At 51.7% G+C, this 27,698-nt stretch overlaps 1 protein-coding gene across 1 annotated transcript; it reads right to left on the bottom strand.

The window, feature by feature from the left end:
• Positions 1-27,434, bottom strand: DNAJB6 (DnaJ heat shock protein family (Hsp40) member B6). Its single transcript, XM_068972665.1, has 8 exons — positions 27,306-27,434; positions 13,759-13,849; positions 12,788-12,897; positions 11,140-11,199; positions 10,281-10,391; positions 2,519-2,650; positions 1,076-1,220; positions 1-668 (listed from the first exon to the last, which is right to left on the bottom strand). Exons 2-8 carry the CDS (start codon positions 13,821-13,823, stop codon positions 563-565), a joined length of 729 nt encoding a protein of 242 aa, XP_068828766.1. The 5' UTR covers positions 13,824-13,849; positions 27,306-27,434; the 3' UTR covers positions 1-562.
• Positions 27,435-27,698: the final 264 nt, after the last annotated feature.

The following is a 27,698-nucleotide window of genomic DNA, read 5'->3' as shown; positions in this document are numbered from 1 at the left end:
TTAACTTTTTTAAACCTAAGCTTAACATTACATATTTAAACAATTGTCAAAACTTACTAAGTTGCCAGCATTCATGCACGACTGAAAACATCCTCAATGCACATTAAACCAGAAATGCATTACCATTAATGTATTAATATCGTCACTACTAAATACTGAAAAAACTGAGATTATCTTGTGGAAGAGTCATCCTGGCAATGTTAACTTCACAGCAGGCTGAGACTACTCGGCTCACGTTTCAAACACAATGGAAAAGCAGTCCGTGCTGGTGTTAGTGTACGAAAGAGTCACGGCCACCTTGGATTACGTTTAATAAAAAGCAAAGTGCATACAGAGATTTACAACAATTTTAAAGACAAATAAAATAGTCCTATTACGTGGTCCCAACAGTAAACTCAAAAGTCTATGACAAACAGGGCTCCGACGAGCTGTGTATAAATACTTTAGATTAGGTACAGTTATACTGAAAGTCGAGTTCGTTTGAAATCTTCAAAAAAATGTTCCTGTTAATCCTCACATGGCGCGTGCCAGAGTTAGGGTTCTGCTACGCGCGTGCGGTCAGCTACTTGTTATCCAAGCGCAGCAGCTGCTCCTTACCATTTATCGTCAAGGACTTTAACTGGCCGTCTTCTTCAACTTCCACCCTTTCTTGACCATTCTCGACAATCCTGTGGGAGGGGAGGCAAGGGGGATAACACACACCGTAAGATCGTCATTTGAGGTGAGCAGGCCTGCCTATGGACCTGAGCGCGCACCTTTAGAGGACCCGCCGCGGGCGCCCCTGAAGCCAGCGACTCTGTGGCTGAAGCCAGCGTCCTGAGCGCGGGCGCCTCTGGCTGAGCACAGGCAGCAGCTGCCGAAGTGGCCAAGGTGCTACAACGGAGGCACTGCCATCCCAACGCACCCCTGCACACTGGACGGGGCGGCGTCCAATGTGCCACAGGAAGCAGACATCTCAAAGGACAAGCTCTGATCGGAGGAGGCCCAGATGGCCCAGACACCCTGCCCTTCCCGGGGGTGGCACTGGTGATGCCCCCCACACCTACGCCTGAGGACACAGACGCCAGGCCCGCACCTCTTGGTGGTGATCTTCCTGCCGTTCACCACTTTCGTCGACGTCGATACGGACTTGTAGTTGCCCATCCCACTCCCGCCGAAGGCCGAGGAGGAGGAGAACGCCGTGAGGCCCCCGTGGTCTAGCGAGCCGAAGGAAGTGAACCCTGTAAGAGACAGCAGAGGGGTCAGAGACGAGCGCAGCACACGCGGCCAGCCCAGGGAAGCAGACGCAAGCCTCTGTGGAGCCGCCCAGCCACCTCCCCTACCAACGGGCCAGCACCCTGCCCCCACACATCTCACAGGATGGAGCAAACCCCGCCACGGACTGGCACACCCAACAAGCTTCTGCTGGCTCCCTGTAACTGTGACCACAGGGGATACAAATCTCAATTGCCAGGAAGCTGAAATAATTTTAGCAAGAATACCACAATTATCAGGAGAAGTATGGGTCTGGAGTTCCTAGACTAACTCTCAGCTATGAAGTGCTCACCTAGGACATGAACCCTGACTCTCAGAAGTCACAACAAAGCAAGTCCACTCTGGGCTGGGGCTGAGGCTGCTCTGCCTGTTGGAGCCCGCTGCCTGTCCCATCCTGAATGCCCCCTTACAGCAGAAACACGCCCTCCCCACGGCTCCTTAAAGGGGAGGACTGCATGCCACACATACTCCTTAAGTGAAATGCTCTTTGACAGGCTTGCCCACTTTCTTTTCTCTGACTCTCCCTTAAATCCCAGCATACTACGTGGCATCTGAGAGGGCCTGCCAGAGGGGAGCACAGCTGCCCTGGCCCTGGGTGGCACAGACCCCTGGCTTCGGAGGAGCAGAGTCTGGGAGCTGCATCCCCTGTGCTGCCCACAGAGTGTGGGACACTCACACAAGGGAGGCCCAGAACAGACAGAGGAACTGGGCGTGCACCAGAGAAGAGCTGAGATTCCAGCTCTCCACGTGAAACGCGGCTGCGCCAGGCTATGCGCCTGACTCCAGCTGATGGATGGCCTCCAGTCGCCAGCCAGTGCCACGCACCAAACCGCACCAGTAGACTCCACATGGCACACGCAGGCCCCACTACAGCCTTAGCTCCTGACCCCATCGACTTGGACTCCCCAGGACATTTTTTTTCCTTAAACTGCTGAGGAGGTTAGATTTAAAAGGATTTAATGAGATTATCTGAGTTATTCCAGTTATTTATCCCAAAACCTCACTCCTTTTAACCAAGAATTTCATTAAATACTGGCCTTTAATAGTGAAGATCTGAAGTAGGTTCTCAAGTATAACATTCTTTGGAAAATTAGGGCGGGGGCGGGGGGAATGTGGGTTACTAAGCAAAGATCTGTATATACACAAACAGTGGCAAATCCAAACTGTTCCACAAAAGGCATGTGCACACTACAAAGTGCCCTAAAAGAAAGAAGCCTGCACTGGCATCCACTCAGACACCAGGGTAAGTCTGAGGGTGTAGTACCTGCATTAAAGGAAGGAAATCTCCCTCCAAAGGGGGGAAATCCGCTGAAAGCAGAGAAGAACGAGCCCGTGCCTCGGCTCCGGCTTCCACGGGGGCCCCTTCGATTCCCAAAGAAGTCCTCAAACGGGTCTTCTAAAAAGAAACAGAAGTGCTTAGTGAAACCTTGACCCCAAGGTGCTTCTCCACAGGAGAGCCGCGCAGGGAATGCGGGCGACGCCTCCGGACACTGTTCCAGCAGGAGCAAAGCTTCTCCACAGCGCAGCTCGCCTTCAGAGCAACCCATCTAACCTGCGGCTTTACTGCGGTTTCCGAGACTCATCTAAAACCAGAACACAACGTGTCCCAACATAAAGCTCAAGGTCATCAATACGCACCGCAGACTGAGCAGAGAGCTGGGGGCAGAGCTGTCCACACGGAGCTCTTTCTGGTGGCTGTCACCAATCAATGAGCACTTACTGAAAACATGAATTAGACAAACTTTTAAAATTCACTGAGGTTCCCTATTAAGTTCACTATGAAATCAATCAGTGCTGTATTTTTTCTAGGAAATGGGAATTCTCTGAGAAATAAAAGCAAGGACTCCTGACAGATGGTTAAGAGAAACGAACCCATGACACAGAAGCAAGAGAACCGGCACGGCCTATTTCTAAACCAGGCAGGCGTGATCAAAACAGGAAATTCACGCATCTGGGTGGCGAAAGGAACAGGAGAACAGTGAGCAGAACACGGTCATGAGCACGCAGGCGAGCGGGGACTGCAGCTCACAGCGCACCCCGCACACAGGCGACCATGACTGGGAACCCCCCAGGTAGCCGGCAGTGACCAGAGGCAGACCCGAGCTGAAGGGACGCTCAGAGTGGGGATGGGCAAGCAGGTGGAAAAACTACAAGCCTTTCTTAAGAGAGCCGTTAACAGTGCAGGAAAGCAGGCCTGAAAAAGCAGGCATTAGAAAGCATGGTCACGGGCGGCTTCTTCAGAGACCTAGAAAGAAGGCAGGAGAGGGAGGACCGAAGAGGAACCGGCCCAAGGCAGACACCGCTTCACCAGCTCCACGGCGGGCCGGGACAGGACGGAGCCCAGAGGCTGCTGCTTCTGAGCCGCAGGGCCCGCGCTCCACAGTGCGTGTGTGCGTGCTGCCACGTGAGGCGCAGCCTGAAGAGGCCACTCCTGTCAGCAGCTGTGTAAGCATGGCTGCCAGTCCCATCATTCCCAGTTAGGAGCATAAAGACAAAGCCTAATCATAAACTTTGGAGTCAAAACACTTTATAGATCTCTAGAGAGACTTCATTCTGTTCAAATAAAATCCAAGCATTCGATTAAGTTACTTTTCACCTTATTCTCATCGGGATCTGCACAGCGACGCTGACACGTTTTCCATTCATCCAGTCACAGGACAGCAAGTAATCACACTCATGTTACGACCGCCCAGGTAAAGGCACAGCTGTGGCAAGTGCAGCTTGGACTCGGTGTGATCGCATTCTCAAGAAGAGCCACATGAGCAGCCTCAGACGCTCACTGCCCTTGCGAGAGCTCCTGACCCTCAGGTCTCCGCAGGCTCCGGGGGCCACAGCCAGCCACAGCCTGCGCCCTCCTGCAGCCTCCTCTCATTACCGCTGACAATCGTTTAGTTATGATTTAAGGCTCACACAGCAACTGGAACCCTCAGGACTCTCCACAAAACTACTGGGGCCAACTTAAACCAGGGTCCATTTGATTCCACCATTAAATGGTTTTAATTTGTTTACATGAAGCTAAGTGAACTTTCATAATTATAAGTCACCTTGTTCAGAAGCTACTTCAAAAGATAGTTGAGTAGCATTATAAGAATAAGGCCAGTTGGGTTTTCAGTTAGTTTTGTTTTCTTGTATTCTTTCATTTTTGAAGTCTTTTATCTTGCACACTTCTGTATTATACAGCCTAAATATGGATTTTTACAATTCCAGTAGCCACCGAATTTTAACGTGTAATTTCAGATAGTAAAGTCACAACAGCTAACCCTAAAAATGAAAAGTCTCATCTGTAAGTCATGGTGATGCTAGAAAACAGGTCTTTTAAGAAAGTCGCGACGACGATGCTGTGTTGACAGGAGCCAGGCCGAGACCAGCACTCCCAACTCCCGCCACAGGCTGCGGCGGGTGTGGAGAACAGGCGGTGTGAGCTTTGGGCTTCCCAGGCGACTCAGTGTAAGGAATCTGCCTGCCAATGCAGGAGGCGTGGGTTTGATCCCTGGCTCGGGAAGATCCTCTGCAGGAGAAAATGGAAACCCACTGCAGTATTCTTTGGACAGAGGAGCCTGGCGGACTACAGCTCATGGGGTCACAAAAGAGTCGGACGTGACTGAGCAGGCCATAAGCTTTCACAACCTTTAGGCTCCAAGCTAAATACAATAGTTAATTAACAGACCCTCTCATCCAGCAATTCAATCTACTTCATGGACATCAACTCATCAAACATGGAAATAACTTACTAAAGGGCCCCCAAACTTTTATAGTGAAAATTGAAAATTCCCTAATTACGTAATTTTCCAATATACAAATGGAGAACATGTTAAATGAAGGTTATTGAAGGGTCATCAGGTTTAAGCTTTAGAAAAAACACACATCACAACTCTAACATCTGAAAAGCGTTCACAGTGGGCTTTCAACTGGCAACAAGACAAGGGTGGTTCCCCGCTCTGTCCTTCGACCTCGATTGTTTTCCAAATTCTTATGTTCAATCTGTATGGTTATTATTTTTGAGGGTAAAAGGGGTAAAAACTGCATTTATCTTGTAAGTAAATCTGAATCAGACACAACGTAACCAAACATGCTGCCCAGAAACACTCCTCTGCAATCTTACAGGGTCCTGCTCTTCTCAGAAACACCAAGCCAAGTCCACTAAAGTGATGCTTGCAAACACCTAAGTAATAATGTCAATCTTATGACAAAAAACACGCCAACTGAATGCTGTGAAAAACCACCACCAGACGTGTTCCAAATGTTCACACAAGCACATTCTAGTAAGAAGACTTAAGGGGAAAGCTAAGCGAAAAGATGTTTAGAGCCATACGTGCCCCCAGGAGCAGAGCCAAGGGCCTGACCGAGGGCACTCAGCGAAGGCTCGCAGCTCCTGTCCTCACAGAGCTCACCACCCAGTCCCCAGGCCACACGCACACAACTGCACAGCAAAGGAAAACACCACCAACTCTAACAAGCATCCTGAGCATGTCAAACAAAAACAGGCCCCTCCACTACAGTCTCGGTGCTAAGGCACAGCAACCCTGAGGAAAGAGCGACACGTGACTCAAAAGCCAGGACAGCAGACAGACTCCAGCGTGACCACCCCACCTGCACTGACCCCAACGCCACAAGCTAAGGTCAAAACACTCCTTCGCAACAACTCGAAGTTTGTAATGTTTTCTTCTCGCATATTCAGAAGTAGAAAAAACATATTTAAAAAGTTATCTGAAATAAACAAACCTAAGTGACTCAAAAACAGCCATGGGTGACACACGGCTGGGACCCCAGGGAGGAGGGCTTTGGGGCGCTTCTCCATGGCTGACCCAGCATTGGGGTGGTACCTGGCAGTGCACGGCAAGCCCAAGATTAATACTCGGCAAATGAACATCCTGCTTCCAGCTGTGCACACAGCTTCATTACAAATGTGACTCCTAGTTACGCCACAGGCCTAGCTGGAACACTATTTTCTAGCAGTTACAAACAGCCATCCAAGGCAAGGGTGCCGAGCACACGCAAGGGATCCAGACCCCCTACTTCAGTGGCGACGGAGGCCGGGCCCCTGCAACTTTACCCCTTGCCAAGCAGCTGCGAGGGAGCCGCCCTCCCCCTGCCTGCGGCCAGGACAGCCCTTAGCCACAGGGACCACCGCGCCAGGAGGAAGGAGTCCAGCCTGGACTCCTGCATGGGCTCGGGAAGCTCCCCCATGGGGGAGCCGGGAAGGCCACTAAAGTCTCAAGACCAACTCTGGATTCCCAGGAAGATCATGCAAAGCCTGGGGCCCAGCCACTGCTCTCGTGACCCAGAAAACAACTCTGAGAGTGGCCTTCTCAGAAGCCTTTCCTCTCCCTGTTGAGGGTGGAGGTGGTAGGACCACAAGGCCCATCCGCCCGGCACCCACCCGCACGAAACTGTCCTGAAACACCAGCTCCACACCCAGCTCCACCCGCAGGAGGTCCCAGCCACTGACGGGCCGGGCCAGCCCAACCCAGCCCAGCACCCCTCCCCTGAGGGGACAGGGGCTCAGCAGGGCCTTCGCAGTCACTGAGCCACAGGGGAGTGCCCCCTTGGGAGGGGTCATCACACCTGCCCTGCCTCCACAGCCACAGGCTATGCTTTCCCACTTGTGGCTTCTCTCAGCAGCACAACTTCACCAGTGCCTGCTTCCAAACCACGCTGCCTCCAAGCTGACCAGACGGCTGTGTACGCCACAGGATGCACAGGGCCCCCAACGATGGCCCGCGACCCTGACCTCGGGCGGGAGGCAGGGCCGCTGCAGACAAGCAGGCCCCCTGTCCACATAAGGAGGGACACGCGTAAGGAGGGACACACAGGCGTACAGAGGAGACCCCGTGCAAAGACATAGCGGCCGTCTGAGGTGGCCAGAGCAGCGGGAGACCGCCGTCCTTGGGGCCGCGGCTCCTCCCAAGCCCCCGGTTCCCTCGGGGCCCCAGGGAGCCATCAGGCGCGGGTGGTGGAAACTCTTTATTCTAGAGGCTCCGCTCAGCGGGCCGGCCGCGGGGCAGCGGCAGGGCCTCGGGCTCGGGCCCGCTGTCCTCACTGAGCAGCTCCTCACACTCCTCGAGGAGCTCCTCCGGGTCCCCCGGGCTGGCCTCATCCTCACTGGAGATGAACTCCAAGTCCTCACTGGGGGGCTCGCCCCCACCCAGGCTAGCGCCCTCGCTGGGCTCGTCGTCACTAAAGAGGTCGAGCTCCTCGCTGGACACCACGTCCAGCGCCTCACTGTCCTCCTCGCTCGCGCTCTCCGCCACCGCCTCCTCTTCAGGCTCCAACTCCTCGCTGGCCGCCTCCTCGAACCCTGGGGGGAGAACGACCGGCTCACTACCCTCCAGCGCCAGGCCGGGCGCTGGGCGGGCCTGCCTGGCCGGACGCGAGGGGCCGCCGGGCAGCGTGCGCGCGCCCAGGGGAGCTCCCGGCCTCAGAGCTGGGCCACAGAGATGCCTCCCCACACGGTGGCCCCCACTAGGGTTCCAGGGCTCAGCGGCTCTTCCGTCTGAGAACCTCATTTCACTAGCACCATCCTTTAATGATAAACCAAGGAAGGAGTCATCGCAATTTAAAGTAACATGATCCCTACACTTGAATGTTTCCAAAGGAGGTTCTCCCAGGACTAGGGGAAGTCAGCTCAGCCCACAGCCCTGCCGGCACCCCTCCGTCTGAAAGCCAGGCCCCTGGCTGCTGGGCCCGCGGCCTCTGCCCACAGGGGGCAGGCCTCACAACGAGTGTGGCCCCAGGTACAGGACTCCGTCCTTCCCACCAGCTCTCCGCTTCAAGGTCCCTCCCCTTTCACCTGGGCTGTCTGAAACCAGACACGGGGTATTACGTTCCTATAAATGCAAAATGAACCTCAGAATGTCTTTTAACAGACTCTGAGCTACTTTTTTTGGAAAACAGGAGAGGAAAAGAGTTGGTCGTGTGGAAAATTAAGACAATAACACACTCCTCTAAATGGACAGCGTGACAGGGTTGGTGTGGCTGCCGGAAAACATCAACTCCACGCCTGCTGAGGCAGCACACCCTCGGCCCCACGGCCGCTCAGCCCTGCTCTGAACGTACCGCCAGCACGCTGCACTGTCACTTCGTACATGCAGTAGCCGTGGAGCAGCTCCTTTTCCCGTGTGTAAATCCTGAGAGCCTGAAAATGGAAGTCGCCTAGAACACCTACAAGAACGGATTGGAGGAGGGTCACCGCCGCAGGGGCCACGAGAGACCGGGGGGGGGGGGCTGCTAGCGCAGCGTGTGCCTCGAGCCCCGGGCAGAGGCCGAGGGGCCCAGCCCCCAGCGGACCCGGAACCCAGGAGAAGAAACCTCCACCCAGCGACCCGCAAACCCGAACTCTTCTGATTCAAGTCACATGCACATCAAGACCTCCTCACGTGCACAAACCTCAACTCAGAAGACGTGAAGGTCGGTGCTCACAAGGGTAAAACCGCATTATTCGCTCTCCCAGCCCCAACTACCCTCGCCCCTCTTCACTCCGGAAAGAGCTGCTCAGGGAAAACCGTTCTTAGTGAGGAAGCTTAACCCATCAGATCTTTTTCCCCAAGAAAAACACAATCTGGCTACCATTACACACTGAGGACTCTTTCCTGACACTCTTTTTTAAAAAAACCACCCTGTGCCCGAGCTGGTGTGAGCAGGCCGGCCTCGGGCGTGGTGAGGTGGCCTGCCCTGCCCTCCTCAGCCTGAGGGACCCTCCATCCCCAGCTCAAGCAGCCAGACTCCTGGCCAGTTTCACCAGACACTACCCTGCTCCCCCAAAACACATCGGGAGCTTGTTACAGGTTGTAATGAGACACCAAGATAATCTTAAGGCAGAAAAGTCATTAAAACTCTTCTGTGTCTTTCTTACAGTAATATTTCCTACAATTATAAAGGACAATTAATAAAGAATATAATTAATTTCATATACTTACAGGGAGCCTTCCCAGTGTTTCCTGCAGCAGTAATTAATGCAAAAAAAGCCTTCAAAACAGGTGAGTCTCTTGCCCCACCCCTCACACTCCCCTGCTTAGCTTCCACTGTTATATTCTGTACACTAGCGTATATGCACATCCCTCCACAAGCCACTCTCTCAGGAAGCAGGCAGCACCGCAGTAAACAGGAAGCACAGTCTCTTCGAACCCCCACGGAGTCACAGAAGGACTGCCCCCTAAGAAGGGCCACACCTACCGGACACAGCAGCGCCGTACTCCTCGCCACGCCTGCCATGTGCAGGGCCCACGGCTCCCCTGTGCTATCTGCAGACACAGCTGCTCTTCCTGTCGCCCTCCTGAGGGGTTGCAGCAGGTGTCTTGTCTTTTCAACCAGGCTCCGGGCAGTGAAGGAGCAGACACAGGGCGCTGTCTCCCCACCCAGGGGCAGAGACAACAGGCATCACGGTGCGCATGGCAGGCGGCCCAGCTCACACCACTGCCAACACCAGACCCTGCCACGCATTCCTGCCACGCCGCCTCGCATCGGGCACCAGGACCCAGAGGCCAGCGGCTGGGAACGCTCTCCTACAGTGAAGAGCAGCCAGAGCAGCAAGGTCTCCCGGCAAAGCTATTCTCAAAGACTAACACTTGTGATACCTTGTTCTAGAGGTGTCCTTTCTTTCCAAGAACTGCAAACTCAACAGTCCTACCACCACAATCAGAAAAAGAGAAGTTTATGAATCAAATGTCTTCTGAGCAACATCTGCCTTGATGCTTAGTGTTTTCAATCAGACTCCTACACAGGAAATTCAGAGAATTCATTATCCGACCAGGAGCAGCCCCACCTCCTTCCCACTGCAGAGGAAGCTAATTAGAGTGAAACGCATAGCCGAGGACACAAAGCGTTCAAACCTTTATTATGTTCACGTGCAAGGTATAAATTCTGAAACATCTTCCAAAGGAAGAAGGGAGAAGGGTTCAGTTAAACTCGTGCACTGCTCAAGCAGAAAGTTTAAGGACAAGCTACAAGAGTGGTGAAACGAAAGGGTTCACCCGTTGTCATGAGTCATGGACACGTTATGTAAATGACGACCCGGATGATGAACTTACCGAAGAAGTCGAATGAAAATGGGTCCCTTCCACCAAAAAATTCCCTGAAGACTTCATCTGGGTTTCGGAATGTGAAGCCAAACTCAAACGGACTGTCAAAGTGACTTCCACCTACAGAAGCAAGCACAGCTCAGTCAGGGCCTCCCGCGCGGCAGGCACACAAGCACTGTCTACGCATTACTACCTGCATCCTGACCCAAACAAGGAATGAGTTCCATACACCCGAAGCTCGCTCAAGTCCTGCTGGGAGCAAAGTCTCCTGCGCCAGGAGCTGAGAAACGCGCGCAGGTCCATGTCCCCGAGCCGTCCCCGAGCCGCCCTCGAGCCACCCGCGCACTGGGGGCTCCCGCCGCTCTGGGTGCGCCAGCCACACACAGCATTTCAGGCTGTGGAACAGCTGCTCGGGCATGTCCAGGAGGTCTGAGGCGTGCAAGCCCAAACGCCCACCACGGAGCTCGCGGGGCAGCAGGTTACTGCGCCACTTTCCATCAAAACGCACACGTCCAAGCCTCATGACCAGAGGCAGCCACTTTGGTGGCTCTTTAGTTTTTTGATAGAACATCCAGTAAGGATGTTTCTGACACAACCTCCAGTATTGATCTCAGGGTACACTCAGTGTATGATAGTAAGGTTTTACGTTATTTCCTATCTACAAAAGGTACACCAGTAAGTACTTTCTAGTACAAGATTTTTAATAGGCCTTTTCCAGGCCATCAATCTCTCCTTCCTCTCCCCAGTTCAGCCTGCTCTCCGGACTGCATTCCTATTTACTGACAGACTGGATCACCGTAAGACTGTATCATCAGGCCACCTCCTTTCAACACAAGACCAGGAGAAGGACCAGTGTGCACACACGTACCTCCACCGCCACCGTTTAATCCTTCTTTGCCATATCTGTCATAGATGTCCCGTTTTTTAGCTATAAATTTAAAAAGATAAATCAGTAAAGACCAAGTTCTCTTCCCCCAAATTTAGTAAAGCGTTTCTGAAGCTGTGAACCAAAGGCCCCCCACAGCTCTCAAGGTCCACACTTGTTTTTGAAGAGCTGGGACCCCCTTACTGTGACACTTGAGGGCATCAAAGTCTGGCGGCTGCAGCCCCCGGGGTCACAAAGAGTCCGGCTGCGACTTAGGGACTGAACAACAACAACTCCCTTAAAAACACCTCAGAATATTTTTAAGTAAAGCTTAAAAGACTTATTTCAAAAAAAAAACCACTTATTTCACTCTACTGCTGTGTGTGTGCCACGCACTGCATCAAAACCCCACTACAAAGCTGCAAAGCGACTCCACCCCTAGACATGGACCTGACTACACAGTGCCACTCGGGAAGACCCACGGCACAGCAAGGAGCAGGACAGGGCCTTGGCGAGGGCAGAGAGGGGCCAGCCCCCAGCCTGGCCGTCCCTGGCCAGGCAGCAGCCCGCCCGAGCCCGGGCGATGGTTCTCAAACAAGAGCAGTGACAGGGCAGCCCTGCTCAGACACACAGGCTCTGCAGACACACTGTGTGTGGCAAGTGAGGGGGTAACGGGCAAACAAGTGTGGAAGCAAGCTATCCGCAGCCAGGGTGGGCATCAGTGCCTTAAGAACAGTAGCTGTGTGTCTCTGCCGGTAACTCCTGGACCTGAAGGCTTCCTAAGGAAGCATGAAGAACAGACTGCCCCTTACAAATACACACAAAAAGCAGCACTTTCATGGGAGCTTTAAAGGTTCTGCTGCTGCCAAAAATCACGTTTGACATTTGAATTTACTTCTCAAATTGTCTCATGTTCTTGGTCTGTGAATCCACAAATCTGGGAGTGCGGATCAGGCACACAAGCAGGACAATGAGTCAACTACACCAGACCTCATGGAGTGAGGTGACGAGGCCTTCTTCTACACCAGAGCAGGTGTCCGCTTCCTCTGGTCTAGCCTTTTAAGCGCCTCGGCCGAGAGTCACACCAGGTCACTCAGGGCTGCTTCCCGGCAAGGCGCTGTGAGCACTTTTCCAGTTTTCTCACGAAGTTCCACAGTCCTCGCCCTGCCCCAAGGCTTCTCTTACCAAGAACCCAAGGTCTGGCTAACACCCTCTGTACAACCCATGAAGCTAAACCAACAGGCCTGAGCTTCCAGTGCCGTTCAGCTCCCAACTCTTAACAGGGCAGGGAAGCCTACAAGCTGTGGAGTCCACACCTCAGCAGTGTGCGCAACGCCTGACTCCCCGAAACTCAGGAGGGCCTTCCTAGGAGGCCAGCACCTCAGCACAGGGTGCTCAGGAGGGCGACGGGGGCCAGAGGCCACGCCACCCCAGCCCCGGCGGCCTCCGGCGCCAGGCAGAGACTCACAGAGCCGCCCGGGAGACGCCTGGAGGCCAGGGCACACAGCACTCACAGGGCCTTATCGGGAGGCTGGCGGGGACAGGACACCCAGTCTGCCCAGAAAACCCCCCTCACGACCCCAAAGCCCCTCGGCCAGGCCTTCCTCTGCAGGCCCCACCCGGGGGCACAGCCCCCACGCTCCCCACTCACCGTCTGACAACACTTCATACGCCTCAGCTACTTGCTTGAATTTTCTCTCTGCTTCTTCTTTGTTCTCAGGATTTTTATCTGGATGCCACTTCAGTGCCAGTTTCCTGTATCTTAAAAAGGAGTTAAGAGTACTGATCACATCCCACTTCCAGGGTGGTGTCTCATGTGTCACATGAAGCAAACATTTCAAAGCAAAAGCTCTAAGCGGAGACTAGACAGGCGTGGCGCACACCCTGCCCTTCCCCCAGGGGCAGCACCAGTGACTACCCCCACCACACCAGCGCAGGAGAACACAGAAGCCAGGCCCGCCCCTCTTGGTGGTGGTCTTCATGACATTCACACCTTATTTAAGAAGAGCACCATCACTGCACCCTGCCGTTCCTGGCTGTGGCCAGGCGCAGTGTGAACTCCACGGCCCACCGTGACATAGCTAAAACACCATCCACGTCCTGCTCGACATTAACACCGAGGGAACTACACAGACCTCAGCGCGCCCTGAGGCTGCCTGCGGCCTGAGACTCGCCTCAGGAGTGCCACGCACTGCAGCGAGGACACAGGGGCGCAGGCTCAAACCCCACCACGGACCCGAGCCAGCCACACAACGGGGGCTGGCGGCAGCCCACTGAGGATGGGCGGCGGCGCCCGTGAGCGCCAGGGCTGCTCCGCTGCCAAGTCCAACAGCAAAGCTCTTTGGGCTGATTTCATACCTTCGGGGAGTTTTTGATCTAATTCCAGCAGAAATGAAATCCATGTCCCAAGATAAAGTGCCAGAGGAAAGCAAGTGGCCCTCTCCCTGGGTGACAGGTGAGCCTAGGTCTCAGGGGGCACAAGCTCACCTGCCAACCGGGGCCTAACATTCCAATTTAGCGCGCAGCAGACTCACAGCACGCAAACTGCAATTCGGTTTCCACAGGCCGTGCAAACTCACACCGCGGTGACCAGATGCACTCCTTCAGAACACGGTTACTTACGCCTTTTTAATATCCTCAGCCGAGGCGTGTCTCTGCACGCCTAGAACTTCATAGTAATCCACCATGTTTTAACAGGCTGCTGGAACAAGTCCTGCAATCAGAAATCCATGGTCAGTGACGAGACGGCCCAGGCTGGGCTGGTAGCGGGGGTACGGGGTGGGGAGACGGAGCAGGAGGTAGATGTCACCTTGCCTGGGCACTAACCATCGCTAACTGCGATGAGCCTCATCTGGGAGCCGCTTCCAAGTCTCACACTCTAAGACCCTTCCCGATGTAGGAAAAAACGCTTTGAAATAAGCTAAGAATAGCCTCAACTAAATAAAACTGACAGGTGACTCTGCAGCAGCCTTGGGGCCCGCTGCCCACCAGCTGCCAGGTCCCTGGTCCAGACCGACCAAAGCGTTGTCCCCTTCTCACACCCTCTGCCAGGTGCTGGGCAAGACTGCAGCCACCTGACGAACACCTTGTGCCCAGCCTGGGGACGCCACAAGGAACCGCAGACACATTCCACCCGCCGGCTCGGACTCGGGGATATCCCTGTGACTGCCTCCCGGGCCTCCAGCATCTGACGTGGGAACACACAGCACCACCCTGCTGGCAGTGCAGGGAGAGGGCAGCCTCGGAGTGGGCCCGCAGAGGTTCACAGGAGAGAAGCCCCTGCTCCACCTCCTCTGCGAAGAGGGGGCCTCGAGTCACACGCCAGTCACGACCGACACACCTGCCACCTCTCAAGATGTGAAGTCCAGCAAGCGTCCGTCTTTAACCTGACTGGTAAGTCACCTCACTAAACCAGTGACCAACAACCGACACGAAACAGACCCACACGACACAAGCCTACAGAACAATTTCAGCCAATAAATCAAGTTCTTCTGTCAGGCTACTGAGCGCTAAACTGAAGCCAGGCTTTCGGTAGCCTTTCCCCAAATTCTAGGACCAGATTTTGAGAAGAAACGTTCTGACTGTAAACAAATATCTGAGACCATAACCTCCCTGAGCCCGTTCTCCTAAGGTTAGATATAAACACTGCCACAACTGGGACACAGTCTCTCAACACAGGGCGCACAGCTGGATTGTGTTTCCACTCTTCCACACTGGGGAGCAACTCACAGTGAAAAACACAAGCCTGCTGCACCGTGACTCAGCATACAGGCATGCATAGCCCGCCTGCACAGCCCTCCTTGACTTTACAGAGGCTGGCTGCTACCTGAAGGCCAGAAAGACACAGGGAAAAGCCCTCCTTACCCGTCCAAGGACTTCATGCAGAAAATGATAGATAAGAAAGCAGAATCAAAACCAGAAACCCCTCTGACCAACTCAAAATTCCTAGAAATGTTATGTAAAAACCCAGCACACACATCTGAAGAGCCAGCTGAGCGCCCAGGAAAGCAGGAGCTCAAGTACCAGAAACAGAGTTAATTATACCAAGAATGGTGAGCCAGAGATTGGGGGGCGGCTTTGCTCTGTTTTCAGGATGGGACTTGTTTCAGTGGACAGGAAACTAACGGCTGCGATGAGGACTCACAAAATACAGGTCCCTCTAAAGGCTGTAGCATTCCTCGGCACCACCTTTGGGATTGGAATAAACACTGACCTCTTCCAGTCCTGTGGCCACTGCTGAGTTTCCCACATTTGCTGGCATACTGAGTGCAGCACTTTCACAGCATCATCTTTTAGGGCTTGAAATAGCTCAGCTGGAATTCCATCATCTCCACTGGCTTTGTTCATAGTGATGCTTCCTAAGGCCCACTTGACTTCACATTCCAGGATGTCTGGCTCTAGGTGAGTGATCACACCATCGTGATTACCTGGGTCATAAAGATCTTTATTATACAGTTCTGTGTATTCCTGCCACCTCTTCCTAGTATCTTCTGCTTCTGTTAGGTCCATACCATTTCTGTCCATTATTGAGCCCATCTTTGCATGGAATGTTCCCTTGGTATCTCTAATTTTCTTCATCACTAGTCTTTCCCATTCTATTGTTTTCCCCTCTTTTGCACTGATCACTGAGGAAGGCTTTCTTATCTCTCCTCACTATTCTTTGGAACTCTGCATTCAAACGGGTGTATCTTCCCTTTTCTCCTTTGCCTTTACCTTCTCTCTACAGCTATTTGTACGGCCTCCTCAGACAGCCATTTTGCCTGTTTTGCATTTCTTTTTCTTGGGGATGGTCTTGCTCACTGCCTCCTGTACAATGTCACGAACCTCTGTCCAACCTCTTCAGGCACTCTATCAGATCTAATACCATGAATTTATTCGTCACTTCGTGTACAATCGTAAAGGACTTGATTTAGGTCATACCTGAATGGTCTAGTGGTTTTCCTTACTTTCTTCAATTAAAGTCTGCATTTGGCAACAAGGAGTTCCGGATCTGAGCCACAGTCAGCTCCCGGTCTTGTTTTTGCTGACTGCATAGAGCTTCTCCATTCTGTGGCTGCAAAGAATATGATCTATCTGATTTCAGTGTTGGCCATCTGGTGATGTCCATGTGTAGAGTCTTCTCTTGTGTTGTAGGAAGAGGGTGTTTGCTACGACCAGTGTTTTCTCTTGGCCAAACTGTTAGCCTTTGCCCTGCTTCATTCTGTACTCCAAGGCCAAATCTGCCTCCGGGTTCTCTTGACCTCCTACTCTTGCCTTCCAGTCCCTACGATGCAAAGCACGTCTTTCTGGGGTGTTAGTTCTCGCACTCATCTCACACACTAGCAAAGTCACGCTCAAAATTCTCCAAGCCGGGCTTCAACAGTATGTGAACCATGAACTTCCCAATGTTCAAGCTGGTTTTAGAAAAGGCAGAGGAAATTGCCAACATCAGTCGGATCACTGAAGAAACAAGAGAATTTCAGAGAAGCATCTCCTTTCGCTTTACTGACTACGTGAAAGCCTTTGACTGTGTGGATCACAACAAACTGTGGAAAATTCTGAGAGAGATGGGAATACCAGACCACCTGACCTGCCTCCTGAGAAATCTATATGCCAGTCAAAAAGCAACAGTTAGACCTGGACATGGAACAACAGACTGTTTCCAAACTGGCAAAGGAGTTATGTCAAGACTGGATATTGTCATCCTGTTTATTTAACTTATATGCAGAGTACATCATGTGAAATGCTGGGCTGGATGAAGCACAAGCTGGAATGAAGATTGCTGGGAGAAATATCAATAACCTCAGATAGACAGGTAATACCAGCCTTATGGCAGAAAATGAAGAACTAAAGAGCCTCTTGATGAAAGTGAGGAGAGTGAAAAACCTGGCTTAAAACTCAACATTCAGAAAACTAAGATCATGGCATCTGGTCCTATCACTTCATGGCAAATTGATGGGGAAACAATGGAAACAGTGACAGACTTTATCTTTTTAGGCTCTAAAATCACTGCAGATGGTTGACTGCAGCCATGAAATTAAAAGACATTTGCTCCTTGGAAGAAAAGTTATGACCAACCTAGACAGCATATTAAAGAGCAGAGACATTACTTTGCCAACAAATGTCCGGATAGTCAAAGCTATGGTTTTTCCGGTAGTCATGTATGGATGTGAGAGTTGGACTATAAAGAAAGCTGAGCACCGAAGAATTGATGCTTTTGAACTGTGGTGTTGGAGAAGACTCCACGCCCGCCAGAGGTGGCCACTGCTGGCACCTGCAGCACCTCCTGGACGAGCCGCCCACCCCCAGGACCAGCCCTGGCTGGGGGGCGCACAAGCTCCACAAGCACCAGCCCCGGGGACAGAGGCACTCGGCCACGGGGGCTCTTTCTTTCTCAGTGGAGACTGCCCCGGAAGGAAGTGCCTTCACCACAGTCCTGGCCAGCACCCGGCCAGCCCACCACTTGAACCTTACTCTTTTTTACGGTCACGAGAAAGCGCTTCCCCCGTTAACACCCAGGGCACATTTTCAGGGCTCAGGCTGGCGGACTTGGCAAGCCCGAGCACACGTGGGCTTTCTTCTCGGAGGCCCCCAGTTTGCATTCCACCTGCCCGCCTGCTCCCCTCAGTCAGCTGTGGGAACGCCGGGGGCTCAGAGCCCTCTCACCCTACTCCCGCGCTTTCATCTGCTTTGTTATTTAACTACCGTTTATGGAGCAATGATTCCCTCCTGTTAGCCCCAATCATAGGCCTCACTCTGGCATTTCAGACACAAATAGACAGATGGCTCTCAACACAGCCACTTGGACGTCTGACAAGACATCCCAAATAGAACATGACCACATCTCATGCTGTCCTCCCCACTCCCACCTGGCCTCTTCCTATAACTCCACTCCCCAGCTGGAAACCCTCGCCACGCTCTACACTGCTCCGCCCCACGCACAACAAACCCACCCACAGATTCCTGTGGTTCACTGCAGACCCCTCAAACCCCTTCACTTTTCTCATCTTTGGTGGCACCAGATACCCTTTCTGATATCCTGTGGGAGCCTCTTTTCTCACAGCCAAGGTGAGCTATAAATATGCAAACAGTATCACAACAGATACAACATGCTGTCCAGACCAGAAAAAACCAGCTCTAAAGGACACGGTCGGCTCCACTGGGTATTCCTGGAATGGCGCTTTGCTGCCCTAGCTAATGCTAGGTCTGGAACAGGAAAGGTACAAGACGAGCCTAGGAGATGTTGTCAGTCGAGAGAGTAAAGATGCTACTAGCAAAAACTGCAGGCCTGGTCAGGAAAAAACAAGGAGAGACTGTGGAGCAGTGCCAGCTTGGAAGTGACTAAGAATAACTGCTAACCAAGCGCTGTCTGAGCTCCTGGACTGGTATCTGGGGCAGCAGGAGAATGCTGGGGGTGGGGGCGAGGCAGGAATCTGGTGTGATGTCAATGGAGGCTGTAGCTAACAGTACTCCACCGACCTAATTTTTTATTTTTCAAAAACACACCATGGTTACATGTTATTATGCTAAGGAAAGCTCGGTAAGAGGCATACAGGAAAACTCTCGTATTATCTCCGCAACTCTCCAATAAATACACAATGGTTTCAAAATAAAAAGTTAAAAATAAGTCAAAAAGAGAAAAAAGTACAACTACGTCAAAATGACACCAGAACAAAACTGATGAAACACCCACAGATCAGAAGGGATTCTGAACATCTGGCGTGTATTTTTCCTTCCAGTTTCACTGAGACATAACTGGCATATACCACTATAAACATTTCAGGTGTAGAGAATCACAATCTGATCGCCACAATCAGTTTAGTGAACACCTATCATCTCATATGGGCTTCCCTGGGGGCTCGGCGGTAAAGAGCGTGCCCGCCAATGCAGTAGAGTTGGGTTTGATCCCTGGGTCAGGAAGATCTCCTAGAGAAGGAACTGGCAACCCACTCCAGTATTCTTCCCTGGGAAATCCCATGGGCAGAGGGGCCTTAGCCTGGCAGGCTACAGTTCATGGGGTCACCAGAGAGTCAGACATGACTTAGCAACTAAACTACCACCACCATCTCATATAAACACAAAATGAAAAAAACAGAAAAGCACTTTTTCCTTGTGATGAGAACTCAGGATTCACTCTTGACTCTTGGCCACCTGAGCCACCGGGGAAGCTCATATGACGTGCCGCAGTGTTAACTGTCCTCCTCATGCTACACCTTAAATCCCTAGCATTCATCTCTGGTAACTTGAGTGACTGTCATGCGTTTCAAGTGCAGACACCAAGCCATGGCCTGGTGGTCCAGGGGTCCTCGTAGCCTCGTCCTCTCTCCTGCCGTTCCCTTTGTGCGACTGTGGCTCTCCAGATAAGTGAAGTCCACAGCTTGCCTGGTACACTCCACCTTGGGTATCTTGCCCACTGACTCAACAGATCAAAACTTTTGGGTACCAATTATACCATCAACACATTCATTCTCAGTAAAAACTAAAGTAATTCTGAGCAAATTTATGTATATTTACTACGCAGTAACAATCGTGACACTTTTGGGACCAAGTTACCAAGTTCAGAAGACAGACATGTAAAAAAAAACAACTTAGGCATACACAATTAAGTATGAACGGTGTTGGGGAGAGGTTATAGACCCAGTGGGTAAAGAAATAAGTTTATGGACCCAGCCTATGCCACCAGGCCACGCCGTGACTGGAGCCAGCCTATGCCATCTTTCAAATGTCTTTCAAAATTGGACTCAATCCTCAAATGCTGCCACTGCTTTTTCAACTAAGTTTATGTGATATTCTCAATCTGCTGTTAAGCCAACAATCTTCAGAACATCTTCAACAGGAGCAGATTCCATCTCAAGAAACCACTTTCTTTGCGCGCTCTTTTAAAGCAGCAGCCCCTCATCCCCTCACAGGTTCTTGCAGGGCTGCAGCAGTCCAGTCCCACCTTCAGGGTCCACCTCTAAGTCTAGCTCTCCAGCTGTCTCCACCACACCTGCCCTTACTTCCTCCACTGAGTCTTGAACCCCCGAGTCATCCATGAAGGTCAGAACCAACTTATCCCAAACTCCTGTAAATTATAATTAGTTGGTGTTTCAACCTCTTCCCATGAATTGCAAATATTCTTAACGGCATCTAGAATGGTGAGTCCTTCTCTGAGAGTTTTCAATTGACTTTGTCCAGATCATCAGAGGAATCACCGCCTATGGCATCAATAGCCTTACAAAGTGTATTCCTTAAATAACAAGACTGGAAAGTCTAAAATTACTCTTTGACCCATGGGCTGCAGAATGGAGGTTGTGCTAGCTGGAATGAAACATGAATTTCACTATGTGTCTCCGGAGTTCTTGGGTCATGGTCAGCGAGCAGTAAGTTCTGAAAGAACGTTTTAACCCGAGCAGCGGGCCACAGCAGTGGGTGTGAAGCATCCAGGGAGCCGTGCTCGGTTCCAGAGCGCAGGCAGAGCAGCCTCAGCGTAACTCACAAGGGCCCCAGGACTCCCAGGTGGCCGCCGCGCACTGGCTTCACCTCCAAGTCCCGGGCCCCGTTAGCCTCTCACAGAGAGCCCGCCTGTCCTGAGACGCTCTGAAGACAGGCGCTGACTTCCCTCTAGTATGAACGTCCAACAGTGTCTCCTTCCAGCATCAGGCTGACTCACCTACACTGAAAATCTGCTGCTCCGTGCAGCCGCCTTCTCCAGGGACCTGAGCTGGATCTTCCGGGTAACGCTGCAGCTTCCACGTCAGCAGCTGCTGCTTCACCTCGCGCTTGACGTTACACAGACAGCTTCTTTCCTCACACTTCATGAACCAGCTTCCGCCAGCGTCAGACTTTCCCAGCAGCTTCCTCATCTCTGTCAGCCTTCACACAACTGAAGAGTTAGAGCCGCGCCTGGGCTTTGGCAGACCACGAAAACTTTCTCCGCTACAGCAGTAAGGCGATTTTGCTTTCTCACCACTCATGTGTTCACTGGAGTAGCACTTTCCTTCAAGAATCTTTTCTTTGCATTCAGAACCTGGCTATTCGGCACAAGAGGCCTAGCTCCAGCTTTCCACGGGCCTTTTGTCAGTAAACATCTTCATTCCTGGCTTCTAATTTACAATGAGAGGGAGACTCTTCCTTTCACTTGAAGAGCCCACTGCAGAGATCTAACTGGCCTAATTTCAGTATTGTTGTGTCTCAGGGAACAGGGAGGCCTGAGGAGGGGGAGAAAGATGGTGGGGTCGGTGAAGCAGTCAGAACACAGGGTCTCAGATGGTCTTAGAAGGGCCTAAAACAATTACAACAGTAACATCAGAGATCACTGATCACAGATCATTAACGTAATCATGAAAAACCCTGAAATATTGTGAGAATTACCAAACTGACAGTCACAAAGTGAGCAAATGCTGTGAGAAAAACGGGGCCAATAGACTTGATCGACGCAAGGTTGTCACAAACCATCGACTTGTTTCAGGGAAAAAAAAGGCTACACCTCCACTAAAGTCAACCGCTATAAACCGGGGTCTGCCTGGGCCTGAACTACTGCTGCACACATCCAAACCAGAATTATAAATGCTGAAACAAGGGATACTTGTCTGCGCTTACCTCCACACACGGTTTCACATGGTCATTAGCCACTGTCTCAAGGCACCCTGGAAGGAGAGGCGCACAACTGGTAAAGAGGGGTCGCCAGTGTGAACGTCCAGTTGCTGCAGTCTTTCACCCCTTGGCCAGGTCAGTAACACAGGTGTCCCCTGCTTTTCAAGAGCTCTCGTCACAACACTTCACCTTTAAGAAAGACCTATATGGAACTTCCCTGGCGGTCCAGTGGCTGGGCCTCCACACTCCCAATGCAGGGCCCGGGCTGGGGAACTGGATCCCACGGTCGCGGCTGGGAGTTGGCATGCCACCACTAAATCCCCCATGCCACAGCTGAGACCTGGTGCAGCCAAGTATATAATTAAAAAAAAAAAAAAAAGATTGCTTAAAAAATAACCCACATTTAATACCTGTTTTTGACAATCGCAAGAAATCTGAAGAGGATTTTCCTTTTTACAAGAAAAGGAAAGGCTGACAGCAGCACCCACTCCAGCAGCGAGTGGCCGCGGGCCTTCCCAGGGCCACACACAGCTCCCCGGCCGCGGGCAGCAACAGCTGTGAGCACCCGGGCTTCTCCATTCATGCTGTGCCTCGGTGAGCGAGACGGGTCCTCAGCTAACTGCTTCTTCCCTACAGACCTTTGTAGCTCAGAAAGGGCTTCCCAGGACGCCCCTTCTTCTGACAGTGAGTGTGACTGTAGAGGTCTCACGGGGCACACACCACAACGTCGCCAACACTTGAGACAGAGCTGTAAACCTTCCAAGGCTCTCGCTCCTTAGCCTGGGTCGCTCCTCTCAGCGGTCACGGGGGATGGGGGGGGGGTGCCAGGATGTATGTGTAGAATTTAACTTACAATGGCCCACTCAGAGAAGCACCTCCTTTCCGTCTTCCTCAACTATTCATATGCAAGATTCTGAACAAGCACCTCAGGTGACACTCACAAATATCCATCCAGGAGAGGTGCCCTGTGAGTCAGCTATGAAAAGCCAAGTTTCTTGAACTGCTTAACTAGTTCCTTTTAAGTTATAACCCTGTGTCTTTACTGAATTTCTAAAGGAGAATGTCCAAGTCATTACACAGGCCCCATGGTCTCACAGACACTAAAGAACTTTGGTGCCAACACATCGGCCTTCCTGCCTCTACACGATGACCCCGAGCCATGTTCCTCAAGCTCGGGGTGTGACAAAGACATCTCTGCACTGAGTCCTTTGGCTATTCTGTCCCAAATCTTGCCCATCCACGCAAATTAAAACTGTGTAACTGGGCTAACCTGACAACCTTGAGAATTCCCCGGCAGCCCAGTGGCCTGGGCTCCTCAATCCCCCTGCAGGAGGCACAGGTCTGATCCCTGGCTGGGGAACCAAGATCCCGCATGCCACACAACACAGCAAAAAAATTTTTAAATAACCATCTTTCCACCCAAAAGACTGTTCTGATATCTCTCCATCTAACACCTAAGAAACCTCACTCTGCTTGCAATAAAAATGCTCCTTATTCCTTTCCAATCCAAGAGACTCCATGTTGAAAATGGAGCTGAAGGGGGAAAATCAACGTTCCTCCTTCCAGATAGCTTTGCCCCACAGACTGCTACCTATTACAGTGTTTTACGTTATGCAATTTGTCTCTTGAAGACATTCTCTATTCTTCAGCTTAAAAAATCAGCAAATCAAAATACTTGTTACCTTCTAACTTCCAAGTGGAGAAACTTTAAACACGTTGTTGAATTCATGTTGTGACATGGAACTAATTTTGTGCAACACGACTGCTTAATGGAAAGGGGGCAAGTTTAAAAAGAAACAGATGGCAAACGTGGACAAGTTCCTCCACATCATCTCAGTATCTGATGAATGAGATGTAGCACAGAGAGCAGGGGACAAAGACAGAGATCAACTGTCATTCCTTATCACAAATCATCATCTTCTGTGTCTTGTTCTTACTCAACATGCCTTAAAGTATTCCAGAAACAAACAAGGGAATTTATTTCCTCTATAACTCAAGATCCAAGACCATTCTCTCATCTGGCAATCATCACCCATTAGACACTTACAGGTATGACTAACGTCCTTTCATTAAAATAATACATGGCACGTACTGGTGTTTCATCAGTCCTGGTACTTGTGAGCTGAATCTGCACGCTAGCTGTATTGTCCTCTAAACTCCCCTAACCTCTGGATTCCATTATTAACCACAGAAGGGGCACAGATGAACCAGGAAAAAAAGGATCCAGTTCCACCGCTATCTTCCGAGCACTCTGGGTCCAGGACAACTCTACAGTCACGGGAGCACACGATGGAAAATGCCAGGTCTGCCCAAAGGCCCTCAGAGGAGGGCCCAGTGCACCAGCACACACAGTGAAAGAGTGAGTGACAGTCACTCAGTCGTGTCCGACTCTTTGCGACCCCATGGACTGTTGCCTGCCAGGCTCCGCTGTCCAAGGGATTCTCCAGACAAGAACACTGGAGTGGGCTGCCATTTTCCCACCTCTCTTGGTGAAAAAGGTAGGATAAAAATTTCAAAAGACACAAAATCACATGCTGCCGTAAGAAATCACCATTCCAAAGACATGTGATCTTTACACCTGAGTTTAAGAACCCTAAAATACCTGGAGTATTCTGACACACAAATAGAGCCACCGCCTCACAGCCAAATGCGATGATTGCTGCTTTTTATTTAGAATAATCAAGACGTCCTTACAAACAGGTTAGGTTTTCAGAGTAAACCAAACTATGCCTAAATGAGGTATAGCTTTTGAAGTAAGGTTTAGAATATAAATTAGACGGAACCTTCTCTACTCTGAGATATACTACAACACTTAAAAATTTAACCTTTTAGTCCTTTTTCCAGAAACTCCCCTCACTTTAAAAATGAAGTATTTTTAAAATTCACCTGTTTTCAGTTCAGAAATAAAGTAAAAATTTTACTCTAATAAAAGGATAGGCGCAAGCTTGCCCTCTAAAGCACTCTCCAACACTAACAAAAGGAGTCAACTGTTCTTTGTACGTCTCCCTAAAAATAAAAGTTTGAAAAACACCTTATAATCTGTAATAGAAGCACCAACTTTTTTTCTCGTTGACAAATCCAGTAAGCCCCTTTCTTCAATCAAGCTTTAAAACTGTCTTTCTGTGCACTATTCTTACCTTCACCAACTTCTCTTTTCTTCATTTATCTCACTTTTTTTAAGTTTGAAGTTCTCTTAAATTCTATTCACCAAGAGAAAACAAAGCACTTCTTAAACCTTGCCACTGATCCCACCCTAGATCACAAATGAGCCCGCAGTTAACCTGCTCTTGCCACTGGGTGGCGTCCTGGACGAATTTTAAGCAAACCCGGTTTATAACACAGAACACCAGCCTACATTCTAGATCATTTTCCAAGGAAGTAAAAAAGCAAAAACAAAAACACGCTTTCTAAAAATTCTGTTAAGATATCAAAAGACTGACTACATTCACTTACTTCTTACCAACAGACACCAAGAGTGACATTTAATCATCCTTAAGCACTAACCCAGGTAGCAGCAGCTGACCTTGAACGTGCAGTCACGTGCGACTGCACCCCGGTGGAACGTGAGGTGACCGCTACATCACTAAGCTGGCGCGCTGAGGGTTACACTGTGATGCCGAAAAACCGAACTGAAAATGACTGTGTCTTCTTTAAAACTATGAAAGGCACAGACGCATTCCACCCCAAACCTGAGTCCAGGTGGAAAACGTCACTGCTGGTGAGGAGTACAATTCTGTTTGGAGCTGTTCAAAATAGAGTCAATACTAGGGAAACTGGTTCTACCCTGAGATCAAACACCTAAAAATTCAATGGGTTTGCCTGAAGAGTAAGGCTATTGTTTGCCACTCACTGCAGGTAGTCACACCACAATTCCCTATCCTCCACTTAGTATCCAGAGTATTACTCAAACCATACTCTCCACCCAGCCCTCCAGGTAAGTCTCTCTCCTCCAGTCAGAAATAATTCTCGAATCTACCTCTTTTGAGTCAAGAGAAACGAATTTAAAACAATGATATTTTAAAGAGGGTGCTGAACACATGTCAAATTTTTGGAAAAACCCTTAAATTCCCAACTTTCTCGTATTGTACAGCACTACACACCAAGCCTGCTTAAGCCAATCTGTAAAACCAACATCTCATCCCCTTCTGTTCTCCTCCCACTTCAAGTCATCCACACCTACAAACGACTAACAGCCAATTTACTCCCCAAGTCCACACTCTGCATAATCCCCCAAATTCCACAGCTCCTTAGCACGCACAAAGGACACTCATAATGGTTCAGATGGTAAAGAATCCGCCTGCAATGCAGGAGACTGGGGTTCGATGCCTGGGCTGGGAAGATCCCCTGGCGAAGGGAACGGCTACCCACTCCGGTATTTTTGCCTGGAGAAACCCCTGACAGAAAAGGCTAGCGGACTAGAGTCCACAGCGCAGCAGAGCCGGACAGGAATGAGAGGCTAACACAAACACACCCACAGGAGCTGAGGTCTCTAACTGGAAACAAGAGAAGTGCGGACTAAACTTCCCAGGAACAATCAGGGGAGCGGTAGTCTAGAAATAGGTTGGGGAAAGAAGTACAAAATGCCTTTCACAAATCAAGTTAACATTGATCCGGTTAACTACTAGAAAAAAAGCGACTAAAACACGAACAAGTAAGTTCAAATGGTAAGAGCTTCTCTTTCCTTTTTTGGGTAGTCGGCCTAACTTTTCCACTAAATCAATTAGTCGCCTTAAAAGATTCTAGCCATAAAGTCTTAGTACGATTCCACAACTGCAATTAAAACGTTGCGAATACAGACGGCGCCGCCGCGCCCACGCTTGCCAGGCAGCCCCCTCGGGTTGGTGCGGAGACCTTTCCACAAAGACCGTGTCCTTTCCGTGGCTCGTGAGTTAGCAGTGAGACTCAAACGTCTTGACTGGCGACCCAACACACTCTGAAAACGTTTCGCGAGACAACGCAAGCTTGCAATTTCCACTTCTTGCGTCAATTCTTTCCTTACTTGGGCAAAACTTGACAGAAACTTCAGTTATATAAACTGCCATACCCCCTGAACAGAAACCAAGCGAACCGTTTTGGTGAGCTGAAAGCCGAACCATTTCGACCATCCCATCCACACGCTTCGGAAGAGCAGGCAGGGAGTTCCGGACACGCGGCCCCCGACTCCTCCCGCAAACCCACCTCCCTCCTGGGCTCAGGGGCGTCCCCGCGGGGCCTTCAAACACTCAGACCCTCAGCCTCCCACGCGGCAGCTCCCTCGCCCCTTCCCCGGCCGCTGCTCGGCGCCTCCACCCCGAGCCCGCCGCTCGGTCCCGGCACCCGCCCGGCCCCAACCGCCGGCGCGGGGCCCCCAGGGCGCCGGGAGGAGGGGGCCGCCGGGAGCGGCGGCGGCCGGGAGGGGAGGAGCGGAGAACGGGGCGAGGGGACGGCCGGAGCCCGCCCCGACACGCGACCCCAACGCGGGCCCGCGGCCCGAGCCGGCCCGGGCCCACACCAAACCCCGTCTCCAGCCCTCGGGCCCCTTCCCCGAGTCCTCGGCCCCCGGCCCCACACGCCGCAGCCGAGGCCCGGGTCAGGGGGGCCGCCGGGCCCTCCCCGCGGCCGCTGGCGGCCCTCACCGAGGACGCGGGAGCCGGCGGCGGAAGGCGCGCTGGGGCTACGGCCGGGGCTCCTCGGCTCCGGCGCGGCGGCGCGGTGGCGGAGGCGGCGACGGTCCTCGCGCTTTCAGTTCTCTCCTTTCTCCAACAACAAACAGGAAGTGCGTCAGGCGGCGGCGGCGCGGCGACGACACTTCCGCCCGGCCCCGAGGCCGCGCGTGCGCAAAGCCCCGACCGCCCCGACCCCCTCCTCCCCCCGCCTTCCCGAAGATTCTGCGCGGCCCGGGACGCGGCACGCCGCGCGCATGCGCAGCCGAGGCCGGGTCGCCGGCAGCCGCGCGGCGCCGCGTGCGGGTTCCTGGCGCGCGCCCGTGTGGGTTGGGGCCCGAGGCGTGGGCGCTGTGGGTTTTGGTC

Source organism: Capricornis sumatraensis, chromosome 5, assembly GCF_032405125.1.
Source record: "Capricornis sumatraensis isolate serow.1 chromosome 5, serow.2, whole genome shotgun sequence".
NCBI lineage: Eukaryota > Metazoa > Chordata > Mammalia > Artiodactyla > Bovidae > Capricornis > Capricornis sumatraensis.
Note: the sequence above shows the minus strand (reverse complement) of the source record. Positions and strands in the feature narration are given on the sequence as shown.